Source organism: Bubalus bubalis, chromosome 3, assembly GCF_019923935.1.
Source record: "Bubalus bubalis isolate 160015118507 breed Murrah chromosome 3, NDDB_SH_1, whole genome shotgun sequence".
Taxonomy (NCBI): Eukaryota; Metazoa; Chordata; class Mammalia; order Artiodactyla; family Bovidae; genus Bubalus; species Bubalus bubalis.
Genome location: NC_059159.1, coordinates 165385089 through 165398403, shown reverse-complemented (window position 1 = coordinate 165398403; position 13315 = coordinate 165385089). Strand labels below are relative to the sequence as shown.

Genomic DNA, 13315 nt, shown 5'->3' with positions numbered 1-13315 from the left:
TATAAAAGCCCTGACATGCCTGCACAGCTCTAGTGTGACTCAAAGGGAAGTGAGCAAAGGGGATCTTCTTAGAAGGGAGACCTGACTACATCTCCATGGCAACCCACTGTCCTCAGGCTTAGGTCTAAGCAGCTCTTGACTGCTGTAGAACCGCTGAAGATTCTCAAGCATCCTCTATCCTCCTAGCTTTATGCACACCCCTCCCTCTGATACACCCATCATTCTTTCCTTTTCCCAGCTGTAACCCGTGCTCCTTCCTCCAGGAAGACTTCCTGGATGACTCTTCCTTAGATGCATTATATAACTGTGTTGCCTCACCCTGTGCAGCCTCCTCCTGGCTTATTTGTGTCGACCCTGCTGTCTCTAGGTTTTCCCAGGTGGGGCAATGGTAAAGAATCTGCCTGCCAATGCAGGAGATACAAGAGACTCGAGTTTGATCCCTGAATTGGGAAGATCTCCTGGAGTAGGAGACAGCAACCCACTCCAGTATTCTTGCCTGCAAAATCCCATGGACAGAGGAGCCTGGCAAGTTACAGTCCCTGGGGTCACAAAGAGTCGTACATGACTGAGCAGCTGAGTGTGCACACTGTCTCTAAGCTACTGAAGGCAGGGGAGGTGTCTCACTTCCTCTAAGTCCCCAGGCCCTCAGTCAGGAGCACTGAGACTGCCCAGTATTAATCCCTGAACTTGAGACTTGAGCTGGGTGATGGTCAGGGAAGTTTGTTTGCCAGCCTGGGTCCTGTGCGGTGGAGAGAAGTGATTGCAGAGCCCTCAGGAGCCCCCTCTTGAGTTTAAAGAAGAACTCTGCTCAACCTCCTGGTGTGGGGTGTCTAGCCATGGCCTCACAGCAGCTCAGGGTCACTTGAGGAAGCATTAGGCATCTGGTAAGTTAGGTAGGAAAGTACTTTGGCCACCTCATGAGAAGAGTTGACTCATTGGAAAAGACTCTGATGCTGGGAGGGATTGGGGGCAGGAGGAGAAGGGGATGACAGAGGATGAGATGGCTGGATGGCATCACCGACTCGATGGACGTGAGTTTGAGTGAACTCCAGGAGTTGGTGATGGACAGGGACGCCTGGCATGCTGCGATTCATGGGGTTGCAAAGAGTCGGACACAACTGAGCGACTGAACTGAACTAAAGTTAGGAAAAGTAGGAAGAAATGAGCGTCTTTGCAAAATAAGCACCACTGAAACCATAACCCTTCCCCCCTCCCCCAGGATACACCATTAAAACCCTTAAAATTAAAAAAGAGAGAGAAGGACTTCCCTGGTGGTCCAGTGGTTAAGAATCTGCCTTCCAGTGTAGGGGACACAGGTTCAATCCCTGTTCGGGGAACTAGAATGTCACATGCCTGCCAGGGAGCAACTAAGCCCGCCAGCCACAGCTGGAAGGAAGCCTGGGCACAACAGTGAAAGATCCCGCATGCGCAGCTAAGACCCAATGCAGCCAAAATGAACGAGTAACTGATTAACTAAAAAAAGAGAGCTAGAGACCTTCCCCATCCGCCCCTCACTTGCTATTTTCACACCTCCCTGGGGTTCTGAAGAGAGAACAGTCGGGTTGAGGAGTTGAGCCTGTTGAGCGTGGGCCAAGCTTCGGGGATTGCCAGTTAAGGCCAGAGCCATCCCGCAACGTTTCCACGTAGTTCTGGGGAGGCCTGGAAAGTCTCCAAGAAATTGAACTCCTTGAAATTGATTTCAAAGTGAAAGGCAGGAAAATCAACATTCATTTTACCATGTAAGTTCCTCTGGAGTGGGGCTTGTCAGGAAACACGGAAGCCCCACGAAGGTGTCTTAGGGCCTGCAGAGTTCTGTGTCCTAGAGAGCAAAGTGGTTTTCCCCTCTCAATGTGTATTTGCTCACAGGTCTTTCTTCTCTGTTCTAGAACACTCTGGACCTGGAGGAGACCGGGGAGGCCGTCCAGGGCAATGCGAACACCCTCTCAGACGTTTCCCTGGTGAGACCCCGCTCTGGGAAGACCCTTTCACTGTGTTTTCCCCCTCCTGGGTCTGCCTGAGGCCCCTGGGGGCTGGCTCCCTGGTGAGACCACAGGGAGAGGACTGAGGCCCTCAGCGAAGAGCTCTTAGCGAGTTCCAGGGATTTGAGGCAGGGCTGTCAGGCTGTTTGACTGTTTGCTGAGTTGGTGTTACTTTTGATACGTTATCTGAACGTTATCATAGCAAGGACTGAAGCATGAAGTGTGTGACGAGAGCTCCTCTCAAGGAGGCCCCGTGACTGCGCTGGGAAAGGGGGTGAAACGTGACCTCGCGCCCATGCGCACTCAGCAGCAGTCCGGGCAGTCTCGCTTTGTGATCTGACTCACGTGGCTTTCGAATGACCTGGGCTCTGAAGCCAGACTGCCAGGTCCAAATCCCACCCTGTGCCGCTGACTGTGTGACTTTGGGCAAGTTTCTCAACTTCTCTGTGCCTCAGTTTTCCCATCTGTAAAATGGGGTGTAATAATAGTGTGAAAGTGAAGTTGCTCAGTCGTGTCTGACTCTTTGTGACCCCATGGATACCAGGCTCCTCTGTCCATGGGATTTTCTAGGCAAGAGTACTGGAGTGGGTTGCCATTTCCTTCTCCAGGGGATCTTCCCGACCCAGGGATCGAGCCCAAGTCTCCCACATTGTAGACAGACGCTTTACCATCTGAGCCACCAGGGAAGTCCAATAATAGTGTACCACCCCATAAGCCTGGAACAAAGGGCAAATCAGTTATTCTAAGTAAAGCATTGGAAACAGTGCTTGCATGGCCATCAGAGCCATGCCAATGTTGGATGGTGGCATAGGGAGGGGGCATAGTGATGACAGAATCTGCCACTCACCAAGCACCTGCTGGATCTCAGACCCCTTGCTAGTGCAGCACACGCGCTACTCCTCACCTCCCCACGACTCTGCTGAGTAGGTCGTTTCCTCCATGGCCCCGAGGTGCACTCAGAGAAGTGCTGTGCCCTGCCCAGGGCCACACAGCAGCCTGGCCCACCTCTGTCCACCTTCTACCCATCCTCTCCCATCAGTCCTGTCATATCTCTAGGCTCCAGGAGCCGTGATAATCCCCTAAAGAGAAAAGCCAAAGATAGGCCTTTTCTGTTTTCATCTTTGCATCCCACCTCTAATTAAGTCCCGTTCCCTGTGACAAGCGCTGGCCGATGCCAAGAACTTCAGTTCCCGAACGTAACGATGCCATCCCCAGAGACAAGATCCCGATGCTTATCAGCTGCTCAGATGCTAGGAGAAGTTTTCCACTCAGGTGTTGCATTATTCAGAGCAGCGTGGCCAGGAGCTGATAGAGCGAGGACGGAATTCCAGCCGGGGTCCGGTGCACTGGGGCACTCGGGTCTCCCCTCTAACGGCTGCAATGGGCTCTGACTCCTTCTACTCCTGTTGGGTCTTTTGGCAGGATGATGTCAAGTCCACCTCCAAGGGGCTGCCTAGCTACAAGCCGCCGCCTCCCCCGCCCCCTCTGATCCAAGGCCACGACCACCTCCTCATCCAGCCGAGGAAGCCGGGCAGAGAGGACCTCCAGCCGCCTTCCTCCGCGTCTTCCCACTCGGGCATCGTCTTCTCGGCTCCGCAGAACCGCAGCCCGCCCACGGGTACTGCTCCTGTGCCGGAGGCCCCCACAGCACAGAACTCACCCTCCTCCCCCATCTATGCCTCCATCTCCCCGGGCAACCTCGGCTCCAGGAGGCCGCTGGACACCCACCTGGCCCTGGTCAACCAGCACCCCATCGGCCCCTTCCCGCGGGTCCAGTCACCGCCACACCTGAAAAGCCCCCCTGCAGAGGCTGCGTTGGCCGGTGGTGGCCTTCCCCCACCCTCCCCCTCCGGCCACCCAGACCAGGCGGGCACGAACCAGCATTTTGTCATGGTGGAGGTGCACCGCCCGGACAGCGAGCCAGACGTAAATGAAGTGAGGGCGCTGCCCCAGACACGCAGTGAGTACCGCAGGCCCGGTGGGCTGGGCTCGGGAGGCCGCTGCGCCACCTTAGGGGTGCCCCACTGGGGGATTGATCTGCTCATTGACACAGCTCAGGTGGGGCCAGGTGCTCATCCAGTGGGAAGCCTTTGAACCCAGTCCTCCCCCATTAAGGGTCAGGGGAGCCAGGGAACAGGGCCCCGAGCCTGCCCTGAGGGGCTTTGGAGGCAGAGGCTGGAATGTGAGTCCCAGATCTGCCGTCACTGGCTGGCTGACTGTGGACGGGCTGCTGGGCCATCCCATGCGGGCTGGAACAGTTCTCTAACTCTTGCTGTAACAGCAACAGTTCTGCCAGCTGGCTGTGAGGGTGGGATTTCTCCTCTAGGACCCCCAGACCTGGTCACCCTGCACCCACCTACCAGTCTCCCCAAGAAGACTGAGCCTGTTCAGGGCAGGGGTGGCTTTTGTGATCTCTGTCCCACAGAGCTGGTGCCGAGGGACAGGTGGACATTGAAATTGTCACCTCTGGACCCCTGGAGGTCTCCTGGCTCGGGGCTGCAGGGTCACAGTGCAGGGTCCACCTTCCAGACACCTGGGAGGCCGGCCCGGGGCTGTAGCCCTGGGGTTTTCAGAGGATGTCCAACTAGGGAGGTGGCGGGAAGGGAGAGCTGGTTTCCACCCTGTAAGCCTGAGCCCACCGCGAGGCCAGCGTCCCCTCCCTCCTGGTCGTGAGTTGGGTCCGTTTTGTTGGATTCTGCTGCCATCTCGTGGCTAAGGTGACACGTAGGACCGCTGTGGCCAAGGAGGGTGGGTGGCCAACCAGGTCAGGGGACATTTGCTGAGCGCCTGTGGTATGCAAGTAAGGGTCGGACTAGGATGCGGAAGGCGGGGTCCCTGCATTCAGTAGCTCGTTGAGGGAAGGCTGCTAAGGCAGGATGTGGTGAGGGAAACCCGAGCTGTCCAATAGGTGGCTCTGGACCTGGCACTGAGCCGGACACACATGATGATAAAGCTGACAGGTGTACAGCACTCTCCGTAAGCCAAGGACACTGTTCTTTAGAACGTGCCTGTGTTAGTAACTCACCCAGTTCTCTCAACAGCTCTGTAAGGCTGGTACTGTTATCACCCCCATTTTACACGCAAAAGAGACTGAGACGCAGTAATCGTGGAGCCAGGCAGGCTAGCGTAAGCCTGTTCACTCCATATGTCCTGTCTATTAGTGTTTATGGGATAGGCATCATTGCCCCTGGGTTGGAATCAGAACGCTGGGGTTCAGAGAGGCTGTGTAACTCACCCAGGATTGCACAGCTGGTCAGAGGGGATTCAGACCCCACCTGCCAGACCCCAGAGTGTCTCAAACTCAGGAGCCAAGCCATTACATACCTAGTGGAGTGGATTGGGTTTGACTATTGCACCAGAGGGCATGTTTCCTCCCCTTAGCTCAGGCCAGGTGGGGTCAGCAAGGGCACAGACCAGGCATGGCAGACCTTCCTTTTTTTTTTTTTCCCCCAGACCTTCCTTTTTTTTCCCAAGAAGCTTAGAATTCCATTTTTATGTGAAATCTCCTAATTTGAATGTGTTGGTCCATCATTAAATATTGATAACACTAATAGTTAAAACAAACAAAAAAACCCATATCTGTGGGCTGGATTTGCCTCTTGACTTTTTCTTTTTTTTTCACCATTTTGCCAGAGGCTGTCAAGGCAGACATCCTGGAAGTGGCAGCCTTGGGGCCAGACCCTATTGGAAGGGCAGGTCTCAACAGGTGGAGGGTGGCAGGGAGTCTCTGCCCAGGGAATCCCCCGCCCAGCCTTCTGGCCTGCCCCTCAGCTCCTCCGGGAAGCCCTTACTGAACCCAGCTCTACAAACCCCTCTCCTCCTGTTCCCACCCCAGCCGCCTCCACACTCTCCCAGCTCTCAGATAGCGGGCAGACCCTGAGCGAGGACAGTGGCGTGGACGCCGGCGAGGCCGAGGCCAGCGCCCCCGGCCGAGGCAGACAGACAGCGCCCACCAGAAGCAGGAGTGGCAAGGAGATGCCTCGGAACGAGAGGCCCGCCGAGGGGACCACCAAACCTGTAAGTGAGACGGGAGATGTGCAGAGCGCAGGCGGGGGGAAGTCTGGTTGGGGATGAGCAACAGGAAGTCCCAACCAGGGTACAGCTTGACAAGTGACTGCAAGGGAGGTGCTGTCCGGATGTGGGTGTCCGGAGAGACCTCTGTGTTCAGAGTCTGAAGGCTACTGCTCTGCCACTGATGCAGACAGGCCAGGCACTGAAGGTTGTTCTCACGGATCATTACACTCCCTTCCAGCGTAGGGTGGAGGTGAGGCAGTCAGGCCAGATTCAAGGCCTGTGGCCACCTCTAGCAGCCTTGGGGAAGCTGCTTACCCGCCCGAGCCTCAGAATTAGACAGCTGGGCGCACCAAGCGCTGTGCTCAGGGCTAGCACACGGCAGGCTCCCAGCAAAGGGCTGGAGCCTGCGCCCTGCTGACCCAAGGGCCTGTCGTGGCCAGGCCAGCCCCCAGGCCAGGCCCACCCACCAAGACGGCTTCCACTACTTTCCTTCCTCATACCTGCAGCCCGGGCTCTTGGAGCCCACGTCCACCCTCATCCGCGTGAAGAAAAGTGCGGCCACCCTGGGCATTGCCATCGAGGGTGGTGCCAACACCCGCCAGCCCCTGCCTAGGATCGTCACGATTCAGGTACATCCCCAGGGACCTGCTTGACCGTCTCTCCCTACCCCTGAGGGTCCCTCTCTCAGCATCCCCAGGGGTTTGCCATGCCCAGAGGAACCCGGCACCACAGGCAGCCTCCGGCTCATAGCACCTTGGCTCATAGCCTCAGTTTTCCTCATCAGGGCTGTGGACACAGACTATGGCTCCCCGGTTGGCAGTGGGGGGCAGTCCAGGCCAGCCCTGGGGTGTCCCAGGTTACATGCCCTGTGTCTCACTCCTGCAGCGAGGTGGCTCAGCCCACAACTGTGGGCAGCTCAAGGTGGGGCACGTGATCCTGGAAGTGAACGGGGTGACGCTTCGGGGCAAGGAGCACCGGGAGGCCGCGCGCGTCATCGCGGAGGCCTTCAAGACCAAGGAGCGTGACTACATCGACTTTCTGGTCACTGAGTTCAACGTGCTGCTCTAGGGGCCGAGGCCCCAGGGCCTCCCACTGCTGCCCAGCCCCCGGCCCTGGTCCCTCCTCCCTCCTGGCACTATTGAGCTCCTTCGGGGGCTGGAGCTGCATGGCCAGGGTAGCAGGAAGACATCCCTCCCCCCATTCCGTACTGGCCCTTTGGACCAGAACCGGGAGAAGAGAGCTGGGTGAGGCAAACAGAAGGTCAAGTCAGGGTCTGATGCAATGCCTGATATACAGTAGGCGCTCCATACAAGCATGAACCCTCAGGAAGGGGAGAAAGAAAGGGGAAGGGCAGAGCACCCGTGTCTTCACCTGAAGCCTCCCAGGGCCTGTAACTCTGGGTTGAGTGCTCCCTGGCCAGCTAGGACCTGGCCTATCCCCCGATGCAGGAATCTTTGTCTGGAATGAAGTCACGGAAGAATTCATGGACACAGCCCCCAACCCGGGGGGCCTCTTGCGGGACCTTCAGTGCCACAAATAAGCATCGAGCACCCCCATTCACACCCCTGTTTCTCCTAGCTCCTCATCCCCCATGGTATTTATTATTTATTTCCATCCCACACCCCTGGGGATCACAAGACCCCAGCTTCCCACTGCTCCCCCAGCCTATCCCAGAGGCCTTGCAGGTGACCAGCGATGTCAGTGTATTTATATACAGAGCTTATGACTTTAATTTTTCAATAAAGAGATCTGAACAAGGTTAGGATCCAGCGTGCTCTGTGGCCTGCGTGTGTGGCTGGGCTTGCTGTGGAGAGAGGGATGGGTAGGACAGATGGAGGCACCCAGACTTCACATCTTCCCTGGCCTCTCGTGGATCAATCTGGGTCACACCAAGCGTGTTGCAGGGGCACTGGAACCACACTCACATCTTGGAACACCTTCCCTGAAGGTTATAGATAACATCTTTAGATCAAAATGCACAGGTATATATAGGTTTTAATAATGCTGTACCCCTGAAACGTATATAAGAATATTTAAAATACACAGGTATGTTATGAGACAGAATGCACAATGGGCATGAATGTTATAAAACACAGAGAGGGGGCTCCCCTGGTGGCTCAGTAGTAAAGAATCTGCCCACCAATGCAAGAAGCAAGGGTTCGATCCTTGGTCTAGGAAGTTGCCACATGCCTCAGAGCAACTGAGCCTGTGAGCAACTATCGAGCCTGAGCTCTAGAGCCCAGGAACCACAACTACTGAGCCCTTGCAGCCTATAGCCCATGCTCCACAATAAGAGAAACCACCACAGTGAGAAGCCTGTGCACGGCCTGAAGAGTAGCCACCGCTGGCCGAAACTAGAGAAAAGCCTGTGCAGCAATGAAGACCCAGTGCAACCAAAACTAAATAAATAAATAAAATTATAAACACACGGGCACACACAGAGGTGGCCTATCTTAGGGCGGATCCCAGAAACTGGCTCTGAGACGAGGATGTGTGTGCAGGTGATTCATTGAAGCAGCGTGCAGGGAGGCTGGTAAAGCAGTGGGTGAATCAGAAGCGAAGGTGAGGAACGCAAGCAGGATGTGATTTCAGGCGGAGTCCTGGGAGGACAGCTGCAGCCTGATCCCACAGGGGACACTGGAGTGTAAGTTCCACTTAGAGTTGTCTCCGCTCAGGGCAAGCAGACAGGGCCTTCAAGTTGTCGGTCTTTAGACAAGGTCTGGGGAGAGGGAAGAGGCAGTGACTTCCCAGTCGCTTCCTACCTGTGCACACGAGGCTGGTGCAGGAGCCAAGGGCAGTGGGTATTAGAAGCAAAAACACATGAAGGGGGCAAAGAGGAGAGGGGCCCCACTACCAGCCCCAGTGCCCACTTCCTCCCTCCCCAGGCTTTCTCTGGGGAAAGAAGAGTTTGAAAAGTCCTGCTTTGTCCAGCCGTGTCCAGGGATCTTCTAGAAATGGGTTGGGGGCTGTTGATTCTACAGACTTTTACTGGATCTTGCTCTTAGCTGCTTGTGTCCCCTTCCCAGCTTAAGGAGTCTGAGGCCAGAGTCCTGGCTTCCGCTTGACCTCTGAAGCAGCCAGTAACCCCCAAAACCCCAGCCCTTCCCATGGGACTGTGTATGCCCCTCCCAATCCTGGTACCCCTGCAAGAAATAACCCTCACCTGGCTGCAAGAGGGCTTTGTCAGGCCCCAGATCTCCTGGCATCAAATTCCACATCCTGTGTGGTCACGGGCAGGTGATTTCACCTTTCCGAACCCAAGTTCCTAGTCTATGTGTGTGGCAGGCTGAGTAACAGCCCCAGAGATACCCGGATTCCTGTTATGTGTGAATGTTACTTTCTGTGGCAAAGAGGTGTGCTTATTTAGGGCATTTAAATGGAGAGGTTATCCTCGACCATCTGGGTGGCCCCATGTAATCACAAGGGTCCTTGTAAGAGGGAGGCGGAGGGAGATTTGACATAGGAGAGGAAAAGGTGTTGTGATAATGGAAGCAGAGGTTGCAGTGATGCAGTTCGAAGATGGAGGAAGGACCATGAGCCGAGGAACACAGGTGGCCATTTAGAAACTGAAAAAAAGGCAAGGAAACGGATTCTCCCTGAGAGCCTGCCCAAGAAACCTGCCTGCCGACCCCCTGACTTTAGTGAGGTGAGGCTGATTTTGCACTTATGACCTCTCTTTGGAAGAACAAGTTAGTGTCTTTTTTTTTTTTTTTTTTTTTTTTTTGGCCAAGCAGCATTGCATTCAGGATCTCACTTCACTGATCAAACCCACACTCCTTGCAGTGGAAACATGGAATCTCAACCACTGGATCTCCAGGGAAGACCTAGTGTTGTCTTAAACCATGAACTGGTGGTAATTTGTTACAACAGCCACAGGAAATAAATACAATGGGGATACTGCCACTCGCTTCTGATGGAGGCTGGGATGCTGTGTGTGGGCTCAGAGTCTGCCCCAGGGAGATGATTGCGGTCAGAATGATGGTGAAGAAGGAGCCCTCTGACCTTGTAAACCACATCTTTTCTAGGCCCAAGTCCTTTTGGATCTGTTCTGAATCCAGAGGTTTTTGTCTGTTACCTACTTGCGGTATGAATTTCAGGCCAGTCAGTCCTGGGTGTTCATTGGAAGGACTGATGCTAAAGCTGAAACTCCAGTACCTTGGCCACCTCATGCGAAGAGTTGACTCATTGGAAAAGACTCTGATGCTGGGAGGGATTGGGGGCAGGAGGAGAAGGGGACGACAGAGGATGAGATGGTTGGATGGCATCACTGACTCGATGGACGTGAGTTTGAGCGAACTCCGGGAGTTGGTGATGGACAGGGAGGCCTGGTGTGCTGTGACTCATGGGGTCACAAAGAGTCGGACACGACTGAGTGACTGAACTGAACTGAACTGATTGGCCTGCTCTACGAACTCCAGGACAGGTCATGACTTCTTGTGTCTTGAACTAGCCATCTCCCCACTCAGTCCAACCCCAGGGGTCTGGGAATTCCTGGCAACTGCTGCCTGCCATCCCAAATTTGTTCTCTGAAAAGGAACAAGAAAGAGTTTCTGGAACTGTTGGTTCTGAAATTCCTGGGTCTGACTCCGGGACTGTAGGCCATTGGCTGTGAGGGTTCCCCTCCCAGTGGAATTTTAAGCTTAAAAACATACGTTTGTAAATGGGCTTAGAAAGACCAAGTTACTTGCTCAAATTTGCATAGCTAGTGAGTGGTAGAGGAAAAATTTGGACCCATGGCTACCTGAGGTTCACCATGTGAAGCTCCAAGATAATAAGCAGATGTCCTATTGCCTTTGAAAGTAAAGTCGCTCAGTCGTGTCCGACTCTTTGCAACCCCATGGACTGTAGCCTATCAGGCTTCTCCATCCATGGGATTTTCCAGGCAAGAGTGCTGGAGTGGATTGCCATTTCCTTCTCCAGGGAAACTTCCCAACCTAGGGATCGAACCCGGGTCTTCTGCATTGCGGGCAGACACTTTACCGTCTGAGCCACCAAGGAAGCCCTTTGAAGGGACCAAAAATAGTGGGCTAAGGCAGCTTGGATATTGGGAGAGTGAGGGGCCAAAGGTCCATCTGGCCACATACATGTCTATGGCCCTAATGTCTTTACTCATAGTGTCAGAGCTGGGGGAAGGGGGTAGGTACAGGTAGACAAGTTCAGGATCTGCTGCTAGATGAAGGAGAAGGCAGGAAGAGGGCAAGTTTTTGGTTTGAGACTGGGCCTGCCCAAGCAAGTGCCAAGCTGGCCTTTAAATCACTTGGAGCCCTCTGTGCTTGGGAGAAAGCAGGGTGAGGGCTGGAGTAGCCCTCTGTGAGGATCATAAGGACAGAGAACAAGGCACCTCAGACAGTCCAGAGCTCAGAGTCTGACATTTGGACTCATTCTATTTCCACCACTTCCTGGCTATGCGAGCTTGGGCAAATCACTTAACTTCTCTGAGCTTCGTATTTCTTCTTTTTTTTTCCATTGCCGTATTTGTTAATTTTTAAATTGAATGTTGTGTTAGCTTCAGGTATATAGCAAAGTGCTTCAGTTATGTAAATACAAACACACACACACACCATACATATATATATATATATCCTTTTTCAGATTCTTTGCACTATAAGTTATTACAAGATTTTGAATATAGTTTAGCAGGTCCTTGCTGTTTATCTATTTTATATAAGGTAGTATGTATCTGTTGTGTTTCCCAGGTGGCACTAACGGTAAAGAATCCACCTGCCAATGCAGGAGACATAAGAAACACAGGTTGGATCCCTGGGTTGGGAAGATCCCCTGGAGGGGGGTACAGCAACCCACTCCAGTATTCTTGCCTGGAAAATCCCATGGACAGAGGAACCTGGCAGGCTATATAGTCCATGTGGTCTCAAAAAGTTGGACACAACTGAAGCGATTCAGCACTCACACAGTGTGTATCTGTTAACCCCAAACTCCTAATTTATCCCTCTCCTGCTTTCCCCTTTGGTAACCTTTGTTTTCAGTGTCCATGAGTCTATTTCTATTTTGTAAATAAGTTCTTTTATATTTACACATATAATTGGCATTGTAATTTTCTCCTCTTTAAATTGGGAGTGTAATACTAACCTAACTTGTGAGCTATTGTAAGTCAATAAGTCAAGTCGCTCAGTCGTGTCCGACTCTTTGCGACCCCATGGACTGTAACCCACCAGGCTCCTCCATCCATGGAATTTTCTAGGCAAGAGTACTGGAGTGGGCTGCCATTTCCTTCTCCAGGGAAGCTTCCCAACCGAGGGATCGAACCCGGGTCTCCCGCATTGCGGGCAGATGCTTTACCGTCTGAGCCACCAGGGAATAATTTGTGAGCTATTGTAAGGAGTAGCTAAAATGTTTGTTCCTGGGACAGAGTAAAGCTTCAGTGCATAGAAGCTGTTACTATGATTACCATAAGATATGTGTGTAGGAGGTCACCGAACCTGGGGAACTGGGAGGAGCTTTCCACCAAAAGGAAAGAGAACTGTGTTATAACACAGCTGGATACCAGACCTTGGGCAGATCACTTCCTGTCTCGGGGCCTATTACACGCCCTTGCCCCTGTGAAATACGATTGGTCGAGGAGCCCTTTAAATTACTGTCACTGATTTATTTCTTATAGGCCTGGTGCGATGTTTATTCATTTACTCCCTTCAGCAACCCTGTGAGGTGAAAGTTAAGAATCCCGTTTACCTGAAGTTCAGTGGCAGCGAGCGGCAGAACTGGGGCGAGAACCTAGGCCAGTTTGACACCTTACACTGTCATCCTTCCCGGAGCACTCTCACTGAACAATGGATTATTTCTGTCTCGTTCTCACTGCAGGACTTTAGGCAAGTTCCCATCTCTGCCCAGGCCTGCGTTTGCCTGCTTGTCTAAAAGGTTTCGAGTAGAATACACTCGAGGGGTAGTGATAATACCTACTTACCTTATAGGCAAGGATCGGACAGGAAGAGTTTACAACCGTGCCTGACACATAAGAGCTCTAGAAAACTTTATTATCGTTACTGTCGTGTTTATTATTCGCTTCCGCCATCAGAGTTTATGTATTCTTCCTCACTGCGGTTCTGTGAAACCCTTCACTAACGTCTTAACTCCAGGCGCCTCAGTCTCCCATCTGCGGCTGGGCGGGTTTCAGAAGAACACGCAATCTCCCAGATTTGAGATTTTCAGTCCTGGAGCCTGGAGCCTACGTCCAAACCTCTTGCGGCGGGACACAGGCTGCCACCTCTCAGCGATTGGTGGAACATCCAGAAACCCCGCCTCCCGGGGCCGTGCCCGGGCCGTCATAGGCCGGTCTTGAGATTATGCAAAACATCGCCGCTCCGCCC

At 53.4% G+C, this 13315-nt stretch overlaps 1 protein-coding gene across 5 annotated transcripts in view; it reads left to right on the top strand.

Moving 5' to 3' along the window:
• Positions 1 to 7751, top strand: part of WHRN (whirlin) — a 92223-nt gene extending 84472 nt beyond the window's left edge. For 3 of the 5 annotated variants that reach the window (XM_006061206.4, XM_006061205.4, XM_006061204.4), the window contains 5 exons: positions 1887 to 1958; positions 3402 to 3939; positions 5815 to 5996; positions 6500 to 6622; positions 6879 to 7751. In XM_006061206.4, the coding sequence (XP_006061268.3) occupies positions 1887 to 1958; positions 3402 to 3939; positions 5815 to 5996; positions 6500 to 6622; positions 6879 to 7061 (1098 nt within the window). In that variant the 3' untranslated portion in view covers positions 7062 to 7751. Of the gene's footprint in view, positions 1 to 1886; positions 1959 to 3401; positions 3940 to 5612; positions 5676 to 5814; positions 5997 to 6499; positions 6623 to 6878 lie in introns of all 5 variants that reach the window. The other 2 variants (XM_025282325.3, XM_025282324.3) reach the window with 1 other exon arrangement.
• The last annotated feature ends 5564 nt before the right edge of the window (positions 7752 to 13315 follow it).